Raw genomic sequence first — 20,410 nt, 5'->3', positions numbered from 1 at the left:
GTTTTGTGTACGTGTCCTTTTACTCGACACTATTTTTTTTTTCTATCAGACAAGATCTCTGAGCATATTTTATGCAATAACACATACGCATGCGTGTTTTAGCTGTGAACAGGAAGTGTGCACATTTCTAGTTGTGTAAATGCCATTTCCTTTGTTGTTCTCACTGTTTAATTAGGCCAGTCGTTTCTCTCCCAGTAGAAAGTATTTTTGCTTAATGGTTCGAGAACTCCCTTCAGAAAGAAATTATTTCTTTATAAAATCTTTTAGTCTCTGCAAGTTTAATATTTAATAACCATTGTGGCAAAGGAACTCTCTTTGTAAAAATATTCTGAGTACATAATTCTTTTTTTTTTTTTTTTTTTTTCTTCCACTAGCGGGCAGGAACTAAATCGCCTTAGACTGACCCTGGTATTTGTCATGACTAACCAGTAAGTAACTTGCCATTTAGGTGACACTCCTCATCGCCCTGCTGGAAACAAAGGTTAAGTGACTTGCTCAAAGGGACAGTATAGCTGTGATAGAGTGAAATCGAGATTGTTTTAACTCTTCAATGCCTGGTTCTTGCTTAGTGCCTTCAAAGTACTGACTTTTATGTGCAGGCACTTAAGCCACTGACTAATTTATTCAATAATAAAAGTTAAAAAAAAAAAAGTTTGGTTTTCTTGAAAACCCAATACACTAAAAATTGAGGATTGAGCCCTATCCAAAGCCCCATCCAGTCACAACTGGATAAAGTTAACTATTGTTTTTTTTCTTTTTTTCTTTTAAAATTTAAGCGAATTAAAAAAAAAAAAACTCATTGTTTTGATTCCGCTCATTTTAAATAATCAGTTTGAACAAACAGCACTTGAGTTCAGTGTCACAACAGTGATGAAGTCAGATATTTGAATGTGAGTGGACTTTGCTGGCTCTTAAATTAAAGGCCCACATTATTTTATAAAATTATAAAACAATCAAAAATATCAAAACTAAATTTTGACTGTCACAATCATAACCTAAAAATGGCAGCGTGATAGTGTTGATGTATTTCATGGAGCATAAATAGAAGACATTTTTATAAGCATTTAATCAAAAACCCTTTGGTTTAATACAACAAAAGAGCAGTGCCGAAATACAACTCATTTCTGTGTTTTAACCAAATAAAATGTTTCATCCCCGCAACTGTATGGAATCAGTGTGCATGTTGACCACATCCTAGTTGTTTTTATGTTTACATCTAAGGTCAAATTTACAGTTGATTTACAGGATTTTTTTCAACACATTTCTAAACAATAGTTTTAATATCTCATCTCTAATAACAGATTTATTTTATCTTTGCCATGATGACAGTAAATAATATTTTACTAGATGTTTTTCAAGACACTTCTACACAACTTAAATTGAAATTTAAAGGTTTAACTAGGTTAATTAACTAGACAGATTACGGTAATTAGGCAAGTTATTGTATAATGATGATTTATCCACAAAAAATAGCTTAAAAGGGCTAATCATTTTCTCCTAAAAATGGTTTTTAAAAAATTAAAAACTGCTTTTATTCTAGCCGACATAAAATGAATAAGATTTTCTCCAGAAGAAAAAACATTATCAGACATACTGTGAAAATTTATTTGCTCTATTAAACATTGTTTGGAAAATATTTAAAAAAGAAAAAAAATCAAAGGGTGGCTGATAATTCTGACTACAACTGTATATATTTATAAACATCTCTTTATTTTACAGTTGAAATGTCAACTAAATATCATTATCCTGAAATGTCTGAATGTAGAACTGTACATGACAAAAATAAAATAAAATAAATAAATATAAATAAACATAGTTTAATTGCTGTTGAAGCTCAAGGCTGACACCTACTGTTTTTGTCAAGTGAACTAAGGTTAATAAGGTGCAAAGACAAAAATATGGAAATTCAAATTATACTATACATAAATAGAAAGGAAATGAAATTTGCACACGGAATATTTGATTAAAATGATAAAACAAATATTCTAAAAGGGGGCTTCATATAAAAAAAAAACTTTCAGAAAACTTTATTCAAAACAATGTGTGAAGAACTTTGTAAATATTTAAAGAAACTAAAATTAAAGACAACTGAAGAATATTTAGAGCCATGGATGTTAAATATTTTCATGGAACAATCAATGGCAGTAAAGCTTTATTTTTACAAGTTTAAAGAACATTTTGTACAATGGACTATTACAGTTTTTCCTCAGTTGCTTGGTTCATTTCTCACAACACTATTTAAATTTGCACAACAGTTAATGCATTTCTCAAAACATTTAGTACAAATTGCAAAACCTAGTTGATAACCTGCAAAAGCATGTCACTTGCTCAAAATGGAAAGCTCATTCCTCAAAAGCAAGTATTCATGTCAATAAAAGTGTCAGTGTCATCAAGATGAACAGTCCTGACAACATTGTTTATGAACAAGAGAGTCAAATGGCTTAGTCATGTTTTCATAATGACAGTTTACTCTGTTAATTTTTTCCAATGCAAAAATGTCAGATTTAGGTGACACTTCCTGAAAATGCTCAAGACAGCACTATATACTATTTGCACAGTCATTTAAACTACAGTAAAGTTAGACATCACTGCATTTCAAGAGTTCACACTTAGCTGATGATTGATTATAAGCAAGTTTGGCATGCTGTCCCGGGAGAGAGCCCTGAGCTCGAAGGTTCTTGAGCCCTGGGCTCCCTCCCGTTTGGAGGAAGAGAGGGTAGCCTCGAGCTCAGGTAGATCTCGACAACTCCCCTTTGATAATAGCTAAAGACTAAGATTGAAAGCTATTAAAAGATATGCTGCATTATTAGATTACCTGTATTGAAATTTAGATTTAACGATTAACTTGTTGTGCATGTTTTTGGAATGTGGGAGGAAACCGGAGAACCCGGGGAAAACCCATGCAAGCACGGGAAGAACATGCAAACTACACACAGAAACGACCACCGGCCTGTTAAGGAACTAGAACTGGTGACGTTCTTGCTGTGAGGCGACAGTGCTAGTCACTGAGCCACCGTGCTGCCCTATGGAGGGAAAGGTAGGAAGGGGTGGAAGGGGGGATTCTTCAAATCGAAGATGACTGTAGTGAAAAAAACCCTGGCTCTTTATAGTGGTTAGGAATGGCCTGATTGGTGGATCAAGCATGCTAATGCAGAACCAGCCGTGTTCAATCATAATCACGTGCTCCTCTCGAAATTAGTTTATGAATAAACTTCACTTAGTGAGGTATCTGAGTGCAAGACACAATGTATGTTTCACATTTTTACTGCATATTCTCTTTGCAATTATAATTTATTTACAGCATTGTGCAAAAGAATAAAAACACCCTTATTTATAACAATCATAAACTCCCTTTGAGTAGAGCTGTGCACAACTGTAAACAATTTTAGTTTTTCTCAGTCGCTTTGGTGGGTTTCTCACAACACCAGTGCATTTCTGCACAACAGTTTATGCATTTCTTAAAACAATTAGTGCAAACTGCAGCTGATAACCTGCATGCAAAAGCGCATTGCATGCTCAAAATGGATAGTTCATTCCTCAAAAGCAAGTATTCATGTCAATCAAAGTGTCAGTATCATCAAAATGAAAAGTCCTGACACCATTGTTTATGAACAAGATAGTCAAATGGCTTAGTCATGTTTTCATTATGACAGTTTACTCTACATTTTTTTCAATGCAAAAAAGTCAGATACTGGTGACACTTCCTAAAAATGTTCAAGACAGCACTATATACTATTTGCACAGCCATTTGAAAACTACAGTAAAGTTGGACATCACTGCATTGAGTGAGTTATCTGAGTACAAGACACTGAATATGTATGTTTCACATTTTTACTCTGCATTTGCTCTTTACAATCCTAATTTATTCACAGCATTGTGCAAAAGAATAAACACACCCTTATTTACAACAAACATAAACTCCCTTTGGGTTGAACTGTGCACAACTGTAAACAATATTGCAGTACATATCGGAACTGAACCTGCAAAATACACAGGTCTGTAAATCATTCATCAAAATGTTCAATTTTAAAGACATTTTTAGGAAAATACAGTTTGAATTTTTTTTATAAAGTTTGCTTGACCGATTTTGACATCAAGTTCAACATTTTTGTATGTAATGACTCAAGTAATGAAATGAGGACTGTACGTTTTATATAGAATGACTATTCAGCATGTACAAGTTTAGTTCATTTTGAATGACATGACATTAGCAGATGATAATGTTATAAATAGCAGAAAGTTGAATGAAAGCAAATGATGCATGTTCGAAAGCATTTGCAATTTGTTGAAAGGAATGAGAAACTGCTACTAGGATGTGCACCAATGACTAATTGTTTTGAGAAATGCATGACTTGTTGTGCAAATGTAAATAGTGTTGTGAGAAATGCACCAAAGCGACTGAGAAAAACTGTAAAGTAGCCTACATTTTGGAACTGAATCTACAACACACACAGGTCTGTAAATCATTCATGAAATAGTTCAGTTTAGACATTTTCAGGAAAAAAGATTTAAAAAATTTGATAAAATTAACTCGACAAATTTTGACTAGTTTAACATTTTTGTATGTAATGACCCGAGTAATAAAATGAGGACTATTAGTTTTATATGGAATGACTGTTCAGCATTCACAAGTTTAGTTCATTTTGACTGACATGACATAAGCAAATGATAATGTTATAAAACAGCAGAGAGTTGTATGAAAGCAACTGATGCATGTTCGAAAGCATTTGCAATTTGTTGAAGGGAATGAGAAACTGCTACTATGATGTGCACAAATTGTTTTGAGAAATGCACTAACTGTTGTGCATATGTAAACAGTGTTGTGAGAAATGCACCAAAGCCACTGAGAAAAACTGATAAATCGTCACCTTGGAATTATAAGGTTCGATCTGCGTTCTGAATGATTTTGAGATATTGAGCTTCCAAGTTTTTGCTTTCTATATAGCAAACAATTTGTGTGTAAATTAGTTTTTTTAAATAAGCATTCTGAATATGTAAACAACTTATAAAAAAGCATCCCATAATGTTAATAAGTTGTCATTTAATAAAAATATGTCAATAACTCAATCTTGACAAAAATGTCAGAGAGAACCTTAATATAATTCTAAGGAAACAAAATATAAAGGTTGCTTATAGACATTGATGGTTCCATTAAGAGCCTTTAGAAGCCAATAAAACTTCAACATTTATCACATTTTATTAATATTTGTTTATTAATTTTTATTAACATTATTAAAATGTACTATGTAAAATGTAAAAAAAAATAAAAGCTGTTTACTAAAAGAGTCGTTCTTTAGGAAATTTTTGTTGTTGTTTTTTTTTACCTTTATTTTTTTGTGTAAAGAACCTTTTGTATAATGGAAATATTTGTGTTAAATGTTCTTCACGGAACCACAGATTCCAGAACTTTGATTTTTAAAACTTGTGGATAGAAAAGCTATGCTTAAGATAATTGTATACAAAACAAATGCATGAAAACTATCTCGAATTTGCACATTTATCTTGAAATAACAAGTTGATTGGATTTGGACTGCAGCAGAACGCAGTATCAGCCAAAAGGGTGTGTTTGATTAATGGGGGGATGTAAAACTCTACTTTTGTTAGTGATTTTGAGATAAACTTTAGTGCAGATTCAATGTAGACTTGCCAAACTATTTCACAAAAACGCCATTTGTAGAAATTGCATTCAAAAACTTTAAAATTATGTGATTAGATTAATCTGGACTGAAATAAACAGCTTTTGACATTTATTTTGAATTTGTTTTATGAATATCTTGTATATGATGACATACTTTATTAATTTTGTGTTTACATAAAACGAAGCATTAAAATGAACTGGTCGATATTTCTATACAGGGTTGAAAGGTCCCTGTGAGGTTGTCGGATGCAGTTTGCTTTAGTTGAACACCACGTCTCAGCAGCTCATCTACATTGACAAGCTTGACAAGCACCTTGACTTTGAAACGACTGTTATCCCCGCTGGATCCTCTGGAGCGACAGCACTCACGCATGCAAACTGTCCTATTAATCATTCCACAAAACGCTCTCCTTGTTTTCTCTGGCTTCCACAAATGTTTCTTTTATGTTCCTTTTGAAAAGAGATCAGATGACACAAAGAGATACCCATTCACAGCCTTTTGTTTAAGCATGTTACTAATGTCTTTGTTAGTTAATATTTTCTGGTGTCTATTGTTTTATTGATCACAATACTTGAATGGAGAGTAAGTGACAAAAAAATATAAATAAATAAAATTGAATAAAAAAATATACAAATAAATAACTTTAATTTATATACAATTTCAAATAATTTAAATTCTTAATTCTTTGGTCAAATAATGTGCCAAAACAAAGTTTCTCTTTTGGTCGGTGTTGATTTTGTAGCCTTTGTTTATAAAACTCTAATATTTTAAATATAATTTTGATATGTTGATATTTATTTTTAAAAATGTCTCACTTTTGCTCTTTGTTAATGAGAATGTCAAAAACAGAAAGCTGAAATCTTTAATATACGTTTGTAAATTACTATATTAAAAGTGTATATATTGCAGTCATTATAAATAAAAGGTAGAAAAAACAATGTGCTTAGTCAGCAAAATAATAAATAAAACATATTTGTATTAATAAGGTCTGCATGAATAATAAACTATATAGAATCTTAAAAATTCATGACTGCTGTTGCTTATTGTTCTTATTCTTATATTTAAGGTGTAATGTATGATGAATTATCTCACATATATAGATAAAACACACAAAAGTAGTGTGGTGTACTTACATATATATATTATACATATACATATAATTTTTTTCCATAGAAAGCATATTCAGTGCACATAATGAAATGAAAGTTACTCATTTAGCATAACTGATCTCTACTGATTTTTTTTGAGATTTTTTGAGATTTACTTTGTATTAGTCTTTTGTAAATTATGGTCAAAATACATGATAACTTGATGTTTTGCTTATAAATCAATAAAATTTAACAGAACACATTGGTAAAATGATTAATAAATGCTCAATTAAATGTTTGCCATTTATATATTCAGTTGAAGTCAGAATTATTAACCCCCCGAATGATGTTTAACAGATTCAGGACATTTTAAAAGTATATCTAAAAGCAGTTTTGAATTTTTTAAAAAACATTTTATGGACAAAATTATTAGCCCCTTTAAGTTTTTTTTTTCTTCGATAATCTACCGAAAAAAAAAAAACATTGTTATACAATAACTTGCCTAATTACCCTAACCTGCCTAGTTAACCTAATTAACCTAGTTAAGCCTTTAAATGTCACTTTAAGCTGTGTAGAAGTTTCTTGAAAAATATCTAGTTAAATATTATTTAGTCATCATAGCAAAGATAAAATAAATCAGTTATTAGAAAGTTATTAAAACTATTATGTTTAGAAATGAACAGAGAAAATCTTCTTTCCGTTAAAGAGAAAATCGGGAAAAAACAGTGGGGGCTAATAATTCAGGGGGGCTAATAATTCTGACTATATATATATATATATATATATATATATATATATATATATATATATATATATATATATATATATATATATATATATATAATTTTTTTATATGGTTTTCAAAGACTGTACCCTGTCTCATTCCTATTTCACCCATCATAAGCTCTTCAAATGGGGGAGGTGGGGTTGAAAGGGGGGTCATGGGAGCAGGACATGAGGGCACAGGTATAAAACACTGCTGAAGGGGTCAGAAATCAAATCCCTGAGGAGCACCAAGAAGACAGACCTTCACTGTCACCTCCAGGATTCCACCAGTGAAGACACAACATGTGGAAAGACAGCACTATTGGTAAACATTACTGAAGATTTCAACTAAATAACTATATGTTTTCACAGTTCATTTGAAAGACGACATATAAGATAATACTATGTTTGGTATTGCATTCATTATAATTATTAATTTATTTTAAATTTGTCATTTTAGATGCTACTGCTAAAACATCTGGAAGTGGAGCTGTATCCAGAAGCGCAAGTCGCAGGAAAAGGACAAGTTTCTCCAAGGAACACGTTGAGCTTCTGCGAGCTACATTTGAAACAGACCCTTACCCTGGAATCAGTCTCAGAGAGAGTCTTTCCCAAACCACAGGACTGCCAGAGTCTCGCATACAGGTGGGCTGTCATGTTTAATGGCATGTTATAAACAGTAAAACTCAATTCACTACAGTTTAAAGGGAAAGTTCACCAATGTATTGAATTCTGTCATCATTGACTCACCCTCAACTTGTTCACGTATGACTTACTTTCTTTAATGAATCTACTTTCTATTAACCAGAATGGAACACATTTTGAAGACTTGATCAAGTACTTTATGCATATATTTTTTCATGCACCCTGCTTTTTTTTAAAGATTGCATAATAAAAGTTGTTGGAGTCCAACATTGTTTAAAATCCAATAATGCATACTTTGCTGGGTTTAAAACAATGTTGGACCCACCAATTTTCATTATGCAATCTTTGAGGAAAGAAAACAGGGTTAGAAATGAACTTTACATTAAAGAATAATATTTGCCCTCAGGAATTAATTTACATTTAATTAAATTAAAATTTAAAATTACCTTATTACTAATAATGAAAATACCTTATTACAAATACCCATATCGGTGCACCCACTTTAATCAGTCATTTAACTACAAAGTGTTATTAATAAAGTATTATTAACAAACAATATAATGCTTCTCAATGGTGGTAAACACAACAACTGCATATGTACTGGTTTATAAATTATCAATTGAAAATTTCTAATCAATTTCAAAGTGCAATACAATGACAAAAACCTTTCTCGATTATTTTTGCTATTACTGCTGATTTTTCATCTCAATCCCTACTGTCACAAAATGTTTATTTTAATTGTGCCCCAATTTATTTTTAATATTGCCCCAATTATTCAAGATATTAAGGCAAAAAGAACCCCTTTTGCCCCAATATCTTGAATAATTGGGGCATTATTATTAATTTAGGTTGGATTGTTCAGATGTATATACAAAAACTACTTTTGCACCTATTTTTCTGAGAGTATATAAAATATATCTTAATGTGAAATTAATGTCTGACCGTGCTTAAATATACATATTAAAATATTAAATACATCAACTTTTTTGAGATTGTAGAACCCCAGTAATATTCATTATATGCTTACAAATACTCATACTGCTTTGAAACAACATTTGAGTCAAAAAATAAATATAAAGTCATATTTTGAGGTGAGCTATCCTTTTAAGATGTTAATAAGCTTATCATATTATTTTGCATCTCTCATGTATTTTGTAAATCACCAAACAGGTGAAGTGATATATAATAATGCCTTACATGAAAACACTGTTTACCATCACTGATAGCACTCTCAATATCTGCCATGACGTAAGCGACTTTGCCTTTATCAGCTGTTTAGTTTAGAGACCGTACAGCCTGTAAACAATAGACATACCAAGCACAGATAACCATCCTGACTAAACGCACAGCTAACTGCATGTCATCTCGCAATGATTAACCTCAATCTTTAACAGGAAAGCTCTTACAGTATCTGCATGCACTAGATGGTTGACTATAATCTATCAACTTCTGAGTCTGCCCCATTTGATTTCCATTCACAATAGGTCTGGTTCCAGAATAGGAGAGCTCGCACGTTGAAATGCAAGGGTGGAAAAAAGCCATTGTGGCAAACCGACTTGCCAGCCTACAACAATATGCAGACTTCACCAATGCAAATACATCGGAAAAACAATGAATCCAGTGGAGCAACTGGAACTTTATGTTCACCACCGCCTGCATATCCAGATCGTATAAAGGAAGAAATGGAAAAAGATGCAGTATGCGGATGTGACACTCCGTCTTCCATGTCAATCAGCGACGATTCTGGCTATTGCACACCTTCATACCATCAAAGCAGAGCCATTCAATCCCATCTGAGCCCTTCTCCTATTTTAAGCCCAGAGCATCAGATGCCCCCTAACTGGGGTGTGAGGTACGGCAGGAGGTCTCCTATGAGCTCCATGTGGAGTCCATATCATCTGGAAGCATATGCCTGCAATCCGGGATTTTTTTACTCGCATTCTGAAAAACACAACACTCTTCAACCCCTGACCCCTGTTACTCCTGACTCGGGCTGCTGGGAGGCCGGTTTGGACAGGACTTCTCCTGTTGACAACCCAGATGTTCCGAGAATGGAAGGCCAGCTGGAAAGCGGGGTCCACCATGGACCGCTGCCTGAGCTTCCAACCTTGTCGCTGCAGGAGATCCTGGGAGAGCTTCAAGGAGACTGGTGGCAGGGTGAAGGACTAAATAACCACTCCACTGAGGATAACCATGTGTATGGCTGAATTTTGAAGGGTTGGATTTATTTATGACTATTTATTATTTACTGTATTTAATGACTAAAATCAATAATGTAATATTTATTTGATTCAAAACAACATGAGAGTTTTCAAATGTTTTCTGACTGATCAAGTGTATTTATTCTAATTAATATTTGGTATTTTTTAAATGTTTTGTTGGGGGTAAAGTGTTAACATGCAGCTGTGTGTATATAGTTTATATAGATTTTAAATAAAGATGCCTTTTCTCCTAATGTTCCTTTAAATGATTTTATACAATTGTTCTGAGTAGGTATATGTTTACTTCATGCATGGATGAGGTCAGTGCTGGAAACATTGATAAGAATCAGTCTGTAGGTTGCGAGGAATTTGTTGCATAACACATTCTGTCATCTACGGGGTGAAATGTACTGTATGTGCATGATACTTTTATTGGGAATGAAACAAAATAACAGAACTATTCCAACCCTTTGTAATTTTGCTTTTAAAAGGTAGTTTATTTCTGTGGTGTGTGAGAGCAACAGTGTTGAGGAAAGTTACTTCTAAAAGCTACTAAAGTTTCTTCCTCTTTTTCTTCTTCTTCTTTTTCTTTTCTTTTCAGATAGAGATTTTTTATAAACATCACACTGCAGAACCTTTATTTACCTTTTGAAAAACACATAAAAACTATTGTTGGATAATGTTATCTTCTGAGAACTTTCTGACCCCAAAGCTATACATGCCATATATACAGATTAATAAAAGTTTAAAGCAATGCAATTGCTACTTTTGTACTTTTTGCTCTTAATAAACAGTAAAATCAGCGTCCATTCAGATAATCCTCTTCTCCTTTTTTTATGTGTTCAAAATAAAGACAATATTTCTATTGCAAAAATGTAAGACTCTGCCATCTTTGTTTCTGTCTGTTCCTGCATTCTCTCGTTGTGCTGGATTCAACATGACTACTTTCATTTTAATGAAAGCAATTTATTTATTTTTTCAACAACAAAACATAATTCACATTATATTTTTAAAAAGTAATTCAAATATTATTGATTAATTTTGAAAAGTAATTTGTTACTTAACTCATTACTGAGAAAAGTAATATTATTACGTAACTTGTGTTGTTTGTGATGCACTACCCCACCACTGGATAGCAATGCTTTTTCTTTAACCTGTACTCCAAGTTTCAGTGACACAAAAACTTCTGAAATTATTCTTGTACCCTCTTAACTATATCATGTAAAATCTACATTAACTTACTGGCAGCAGTTTGCGAGTAACTGACTGTAAATAAATTACTGCAAAATACTGTATTTACATTTACAGTCCCATTTATATAACTGTATATGTATACAGTATTGTATTTTTATATATTTTAGTTCATAATGCAACATTAAAATACAGCATAACTGTCATAGTAAAATTCAGTTCACGTTATAATGTGTAAATTACAGAAATCGTTAACAGTATATGCTGATTTTGGTGCCCAAGAAAAACTATTTATTTGTTAATTTGTTTTTTAAGCAATGGTAAAATGCTTAATATAGTTGCAGAAGCCATGATATTCCTTTCTACAAAAAAAACAAAACATTTTTCATATTAATAACCAAACAATTGGTTTGTTAAACAAAACTGACTAAATAATAATCCCAATGCCAGCTCAATGGCCAAGAGAACCAAACATTTGCACAACTGTTTGTACCTTAATTTTACCAATGCTACAGTATGTGCATCTACTTAACTAATATATATATATTTATAAAACTGCTGGGCGTCACAGTGAGTAGCATAATCGCCTCACAGCAAGAAGGTCGCTGGTTTGAGTCTCGGTTGGGCCAGTTGGCATTTCTGTGTTATGGGAAAAATGAAACCATAGGAAAATTAATGAAAAAAAATGATTGCAGATATAGACAGAGAGAATAACTTGAAATGCAATGTGAAATCTAGTGATCCAGAAAAAGCATACTGTATGCTATGAAAAATGATTATAGGCCAATAAAGGAAGTTCTTGGTTCAAAAGGTTTTATGTATTCAGGTAATTCATGTACACAAACCGATAAATATATGTAAATGTGTGCTTTTTTATCACAAATTAACATAAAGAACTTGATAGGATTATGACTGCAGCTGAATGCTAGTCAGTCTCAGCTGTCAAAATGGGTGTCATTGATTAATGAGGGGTGAAATGGGTCTGTCATCCATAAAATATGTGAGATATTAGTCTCTTTATAGTCTCCTCACAACTTGTAGTCAATACTAACAGTTTTCTAAAATCTAAGTAAAAAAAGCATCTTTTAGCAATCAATGCTCAACAAGTATTTTTCTAATTTCATTCATTCATTCATTTTCTTTTTGGCTTAGTCCCTTTATTAATCTGGGGTCGCCACAGAGGAATGAACCACCAATTTATCATAAAATAATACAAATAAAATATTTGCATATATTCAACCTTGATTTTACGAGGGCCTGTCGTAAATGCCCAAGTTCTCTATACTCTGCCCCCTTGTCAAATCAGTACCAGAAAGTGAAACGTGCAGAAACGTGAAGTGCAAAGTGAAAACAGCATCGCAAACTCAAGGTTGACTTAGAAGCAAATCAAAATGAGCATTGCAATCGACTGAATGTTTTTTTAAGGCAATGCTATTAAAAATTTTCTGCAATTATATATATATTTCTCAATATATTTCTATATATTTTTATTTCTCAAAACATAATTTTTGCTTCGCGATTTCTTGAGATTTGCATTTATTTATTTATTTTTGCTCAATGCTTTATTTTTTATTTGCAAAACTTTCTTTTATTTTGCAAGTATATACACTCTCAGAAAAAAAAGTACAGTGAAGGTACAATTTTGTTCCTAGAGGGAACAAAATATATAATTGTACCTTTAAAGGTCCCATATTGGTCCTTAGGGTACAATTTTGTACTCAAATGGGCTATAAAGGTACAAATGTCCAGATTTAGGTCTGAAAGGTACATTTTTGTACCTTTTATAGCACATTTGGATACAAAATTGTACCGTAAAGGACCAGTTTGGAACCTTTAAAGGTACAATTCCCTATAGGAACAAAATTGCACCCTCAGCTCATGATAAGATCAAGACACTATATAACACTAATTTAAATGCATTAATACTAAACATTAATACTAAAATACATAATTTATAAATATAATAAATAAATAAATTGATTGAATTAAATATTTTTTATAATTAAAATTTTTTCATGTATTTAAATTTAAAAAATTCTCAAAATCGTTAATAATTTAATTTATAATTGAATGTAATTTTAATCATAAAAAACGTAAATACTGGTCTTTGCTTACTGTTTAAGACCCTATAGTATATGGGATGTAGAATAAGAACCATGCAGAGTGACAGCATCTTCATACAGGTGGTGATGTTGCTGTCTCTTTAAGAATTTGGCTTGTTGAGACGTTATAGTAGTGTTTGTTACTGAGGCAGCGGTCGGTAGAGTATGCTGGCTGTTTACACAGAACTTCGCACGCTTTTCAAAGAAAAGTCTATTTTGGAGTCCTCATTTTTCAGGTAAGAATGTATTAAAGTTATATTTTCAGTCTCATTTTTACATGTGAAGCCGCGTGTTCTGTTGATTTTGTCTGACTCTCGGGTCTCGGCTTTCCCCCGCTTTAAGTGCTCCGGGCTGACTGGTGTACGTTGGCCTGCAGGGTGGAGTTTGCTAAGATGTCTGCAGCTTATTAAAGAAGTTAATACAATATGGTATCAAAGTCACCGAGGGACATAACCTTATAGAAGGTGAGTATTATATGCTGTTAGTTTTCTCGGTGTAAAAGCTCCCTTTATCGCCTACGTTACGTATTCTCGCCTTATATCTTACTTAACTGCTTTATTAATAAGTGTTGCCACGGCGGAATATAATCGCAACCCAGATAGCAAAATACACTCGGGCCAGTTGCGGCTAGATTCTCGCCTGCCCGAGTCCGTCTGCTGTATCGTTACTCGGGCCAGATGCGGCGGCAGCAGCGAGCCGACGCTGCCGTAACCGTGCACCGGAATCGGGCCGTGAGTAATGTGCGGTGTGGCCCGGAGCTCGCGCGACTAAAGTCTTCATATACCTTGATATAAAACCTTTTGTTATTAATACTGGAATTTGTAATTATCGATAATGTTTTATAATTTGAGGCCATTTTCTAGCCACGGTTGACCGAGGAAATGTAATTTTAGACGGTTATATACACCGCCATTTCGTGAAGAAAAATCACAATTTTGTCACCGGCAAAGCGACTGGTTATGTAAACGTGGCTAGTTACAAACGTGGCGTGTGTATGCTTGTACATATCTTCGTTTAAGTGTCTAAGTTACATTAATGTTGAGGAGTGTCCACAAACTCTCATGTCCAGAATTGTTGATGCTTTACTATTGTTTAACGTTATACTTATGTTAATGTAGAATTATTAACATACCACGTTGTATAAATCGACGTTTTAAGTTATACTTTGTTCTTTAATGTAATAATTTGTCTTATTTGTTCTGAAACTGGTAACTTACCTTGAGCTATTTTACCTATTTTATTAATATCTCAAAATAAATAAATAGTTATTGCTTTATCTTATTGCTTTCCAGAAGTTTATGAAGTTTCCAATTGTATTTCAGGACAAGATTGAACAACATAATGCAGCCTAACAGCATCAGACCAATGAAGGCATGTCATATGAAAGCATGGCTCAGTTACAAGATGTAAGTATGTCTCATTATCTATACCATGGTTTTAATGGCTTACATACTATTTTAAATTTGTAGGTTTTTACTTACAAACAACAATAAATGTACACCCATGTGTTTAAAATTATTTTCTAGGTATTCATCGAAAGATGAGAGATCAACTGAAGAATTCTAAGGACCTGACTCTAAGGTACTCTTTCTAAACGTTCTCCTCTTGATTAATATTATTAAATTCTAGCTTTAGATGGATTCCTTCATATTTGTTTGTATGCCACATCTTATGTTCCAGGAATTGATTTTACAGCAGCACTTCTCATGTTGCCAGCCTTGTTAAGCGAGACACTTCAACATTTCGTTGTGCTCAGGTGCGTATGTTGTTTTCTGTTTAGTATATGCTGTTATAAATGCATTTTATAATTCTTGATATTCTTTATATTAGGATGACGCAGTGGGTAGTGCTGTCACCTTACAGCAAGAAGGTCGCTGGTTCGAGCCTCGGCTGGGTCAGTTGGCGTTTGTGTGAGGAGTTTGCATATTCTTCCAGTGTTCGTGAAGGTTTCCTCTAAGTGCTCCGGTTTCCCCACAAGTCCAAAGACATGCGCTATAGCTGAATTTGGTAAGCTTATTTGTCTGTAGTGTATAAATGTGTGTGTGAATTAGTGTGTCTGGATGTTTCATAATACTGGGTTGCAGCTAGAAGGGCATCTGCTGCATAAAACATGCTGGATAAGTTGGTGGTTCATTCCACTGTGGCGACCCCAGATTAATAAAGGGACTAAGCCAAAAAGAAATTGAATGAATGAATGAAATTTATATTAGTCTTTTAATCTGTGATACTTTTTTTTTTTAAATCAGTAAATAAATATTAATTATTTTACTTTCTATGCATGTTGATTTTCTCTTCATCAGTGATAGAGTGACTGATATTAAAGTAATTATTGCTTTGTCATTTACAGTGAATCATCTTCACCACATCCAACAGTTCAAGTACAGGAGGAGGCCACCGACTGGACAACTGTGTTAACAAGACGAGTCACGGCAGTCTTCAGAGTTGATGGGATTGCGATTGGCCGGGCTAATGATGTGGACGAATATACATTTTTGACATATCCATCTTATTAGAAGAACACCTTGATGTTTCTGCAGTGGAATGTTTTGAATGAACGGTGGACGATGACAAGCCTCGATCTCCAGTTACCAGAGTGATCAACCTTGTTTTTTGTTTCTCTACATGCTCTTGGGATAATCACAATCATCAAGTTAATCCAGCACACTGCTCTCATTCATGCATAAAGCAAAATTTTAAATAACTTGTGGTCCTAATGACTATCAAAGAACATTTTCCAGTTATGAGTGCTTTCCATGTCATGTTTATCAAAAGCATAAACACATATTGTGTTACAACAAATTACAACTCCTCTTGAGGATGATGAGTAATCTACTGATGTTGAGGAAGAGGCTACTGATGTTTTTGGTTTTCTGCACTGTTGAAGCAATTTATAGAGAAAGTTTGCCTTCATTCTGAAATACAGAGAAAATTTTGATGACAAATTATTTATTATGACTGAGTATTCTGACTAAAGACAAACACTTTGGACTTTATAAAGTGCAGTACTTGATGTAGCCTGTGTAATGTGTTTATAAATCTTAAACAGTATTCTTGTGGTCTTTGTATTAAGGGTAGATTATATACTGTACAGTGAGTGAACAATTTTTATTTGTTATCTAAATTGTTCTTTTTACTGTTTTACATGTCTGCTTTATACTTACTGTGTAATTTTATTTCTTGACACATTCAGTTGTGAGTTGTAATGAAATATTTTCTACATTAATAAATAAAAATGGACATCTGCGAACCGAAATGTTTTATTTATTTATTTGTGCATGCAGTCACCAATGGATCAAAATGCCTGGGTCAGTACCCTGAAAATGCTATATAATATAAAAAGGTACATTTTTGTACCTTCGGTGGGGGTACAAAATTGTCCCTTAAAGGGTACAAATGTAGAAGGTATAATTTTGTACCTTTAAATAGAGGTACAAATTTGTACCCTTAAGGGTACCACCCCAGTGACGGGCCATTTGTACCCTAAAAGGTACAATTTTGTACCTTTTTTTCTGAGAGTGACCCTAGATTGACTTCATCTGCTTTTCATTTGTTTTCAGAAGAAGTTGTATAGGAGATGAACAGTTAAACTGTATAAATCACAGAAGCTTTTTTCTGCTTGCAACACTTTGATCAACCAACAGGTGCCGTTGGTTTAAAGAATGAAAGTTAAAACCCTGGGTTTTGGCCCTACAGGAGTAAACCATATAATCAATAAATACTTGATGTATTTGTATTTTTAGATTGTCCATATACAAATAAGTAAAAAAAATACAAAATAAATAAAAATATAAGTGAATAGCCATGATTTCACAACAGGATTAAGAGCAAAATAAGCTTTTATGGTTCCCTTAGGGTTAACCAAAAGATGTCTTCTCATACATGTTTCCTCTCTCTTTTTCCACCTAGTATGCCTGCCAACAGCATATTCTCTTCCCATAGGTCTTCATGTATCCACTCCCTTTCATAAAAACAGTCTTGTCCTTCTGAGAATAGAAAAGTCTCAGTGCAATAGGCAGGGGGCCAGAGATTTTTTAGACATGTCCCAAAAACATGGTCAACAACTCTGACAAGTAAGTACAAGCTTGTGTGCAGAATAACTGGGAAGATGACAAATTACATGAAATAAATAATAAAAATTGATTAAAAAAATGTACATAGTCACTCTAAAAAGTCTCACTGGTTTTACATATTTTACCTCAACCATCAAACTAAAGAATTCAATTCACTGGATGTAATGAAGACACAGATAAACAACTACAGTGATTGATAACTTGCATAATTAATTGTGTCATGGTGCAATTGATTTAGAGATTTTTTTTTTGATTCACTCATTCAAAATCAAAGATTACTTGTTTTTTATTACTGTAAATATAGTCAAAGCTAAATTAGTTTTTACAACAGACAATTATTAAAGAAAATAATGAATTAAAGAGAATAAATTGGTTAATAAATTGCTGCCATTATTTGAATTTTAAGTAATCGTTTAATCCATAAAAAAGTAACTCTAATTGAATTATGAAGATTTTAAAGATTTTGTAATCTGGTCATGTCTAAGTTGCATTGTTTTTGTTTTAATTGTGAAAACATACTGATCAGTTTTTTTTTCTGCCATTGTTTGTTATTATGTGTATGTATTTTGTGTCACAGTGCTGTTGTTTTCTGCAGCAGGATGTGTCCATTCTTGGGATGTTTGGCTTTTTGTAAACATTTTTCATACGAACAACACTTCAAAAGAAAACTAGAAAAAAAGCAAAAAAAAAAAAAAAGCAAAGCAGGAAGTACCTGCGGTTCTGTTTCTCGTGGATGAGACTCCAGTGAGTCATAATGAAAGCAAACTGTTACTGTGTTTATTGTAACTATGAGGTGAGTGCTATATGGAAAAAAGATAAAGAGTGATAGAAAGAGTGGGGAGGGACAGAAGGAAGAATATCTCTTCCTGTTTATGGCACAGCAGCTGATGTGGCAGGCAGCATTGACCCAAATACATTTAGTTTTTATTTTATTTGTATATATATTTGAAGTCAGAACTATGTTATGATGACAGTAAATAATATTTAACGAGATATTTTTCAAAACACTTCTATACAGCTTAAAGTGACTATACAATACTATTTAAAGGCTTAACTAGGTTAATTAGGTTAAGGCAGGTTAGAGTAATTAGGCAAGTTATTGTATAACGATAATTTGTTCAGTAGACTATCGCTAAAAAAATATAGCATAACAGGGCTAATCATTTTGTTCCTTAAAAGGATGTTTAAAAATTTAAAAAACACTTTTATTCTAGCCCAGGCATGTGCACACATGGGGCTCAACCTGTGCAGTGCACATGCCCTTTTTAGTCTTGGATAGAGATGCCCTTCCAAAATGATCAAAAGTGCCCCGGCTACAGGGGAAAAAAAAACAGCGGGGCTAATAATTCTGACTTCAACTGTATATATATATATGTGGTAAAAAAGAAAAGAAAATTCCCAGTTTCTTAGGATTTATTTTGTTTGAATAAAATAACATGTTTTATTTCATAACCTACACTTCTTTTAAATTTAGAAATAGGATATAGGAGAACAAAAAACCCCAACAAAGATTAATACAAATAAAAAAGTTAATTAAAAAAATTACAACCCCATTAATGTTAATACATATTGTTAAAATTTGAATGACATGAGACCTTTATAGAGTAAAACAAACATTTATATTTGACACTAAATTATAATAAATCCCGTACATTTGTGGTTTGCTAATTCGGAAAACCCCACTGGCAAAGGTCTAGAATTTGTTGCATACATGAGCTCATTTGTAAAAATAATTAATCGAAGAAGGCTTTAAGACCAAGTGGAATGCTCTGTTGGCTGTCGTGATTTCAGCTTATCAGTTTTGGCCAATGCAAACAATTATTTTTCATGAGTCCAATATCTGTTCAAGAAAACATACAATCTGAAGAAAGTAAAGTTATCATCTTTCACTACTGACCTACTGCATTGCTGAAAACATTTTACAAATAACTTATTCTATATCTTGGATCTTAATTGTGAAACAAAAAAGATCAATAAAAAGATTTTTTATAATTTTTGAAAATTTTTAATATTAATCCTATACAATACTAATTATTTACACTAATTTAATACTAATCAGGCTATTTCTATCCATTAATTTTTAATTTAACTTTTTTTTTACAAGAGAAAAATCTATAAAAAATGTGAAGCTATACATTATGTTTATTTTTTTGTTCATTCAAATGGTCAAATTTTAACTGAGGAAAGTTTATTGTGCTGGCCAGACTGTTATTTGCCTAATAAATGAATATTTCTAGTGAAAAAAATGGATTCCATTTTTTTTTCTTATTGACAATCATGTTATAAATTTGTATTTTATTGATTTTTATTTATTTATTTATTTATTATTATTACTATTATTATTATTATTACATTTGTAAGGAAATGTTTTGGTACATCAAAAAGTTTTTCAGTTCTGATAAACATCCAACAATGTATTTAAATAACAGAAAAAAAAGCTTATATTGCTGCCATTATACTGCAGTATTTAAACCTACTAATTAAATAAAAAATGAGGCGAATAACTGCAAAAAGGTCCAATTTTTGCAAAAGAACCTCCTATTTCACATGTCTGGCTACAGGCCTGTGAAACTGATTACATTTGATAGTATTTATTACATTTTCAAGTGGTCCTAAAAAGTAATTGTATTGTAAAAATACCAGAAAATATAAAAATGAAGAAAGACCCTAGTAAATCATTGTGGAGCAGATGTGGTTTTGTTTAGTTGA

The 20,410-nt window shown here is 32.5% G+C and overlaps 1 protein-coding gene and 1 long non-coding RNA gene across 2 annotated transcripts; both read left to right on the top strand.

The window, feature by feature from the left end:
* The first annotated feature begins 7,724 nt into the window (after positions 1-7,724).
* On the top strand, positions 7,725-11,212 carry mxtx1 (mix-type homeobox gene 1). Its single transcript, NM_131560.4, has 3 exons — positions 7,725-7,817; positions 7,953-8,137; positions 9,622-11,212. The coding sequence occupies exons 1-3, from the start codon at positions 7,796-7,798 to the stop codon at positions 10,342-10,344; spliced, it is 930 nt and encodes a 309-aa protein (NP_571635.3). The 5' UTR covers positions 7,725-7,795; the 3' UTR covers positions 10,345-11,212.
* Positions 11,213-13,659: 2,447 nt separating this feature from the next.
* Positions 13,660-16,878, top strand: LOC141377174 (uncharacterized). Its single transcript, XR_015505922.1, has 7 exons — positions 13,660-13,867; positions 13,974-14,095; positions 14,954-15,037; positions 15,158-15,212; positions 15,312-15,387; positions 15,462-15,638; positions 15,979-16,878. It is a non-coding gene; the product is annotated as an uncharacterized LOC141377174 (long non-coding RNA).
* Positions 16,879-20,410: the final 3,532 nt, after the last annotated feature.

The sequence above is a fragment of the Danio rerio genome, chromosome 13 (genome assembly GCF_052040795.2).
Source record: "Danio rerio strain M-AB ecotype USA chromosome 13, GRCz13ab, whole genome shotgun sequence".
Lineage (NCBI taxonomy): Eukaryota > Metazoa > Chordata > Actinopteri > Cypriniformes > Danionidae > Danio > Danio rerio.
Note: the sequence above shows the minus strand (reverse complement) of the source record. Positions and strands in the feature narration are given on the sequence as shown.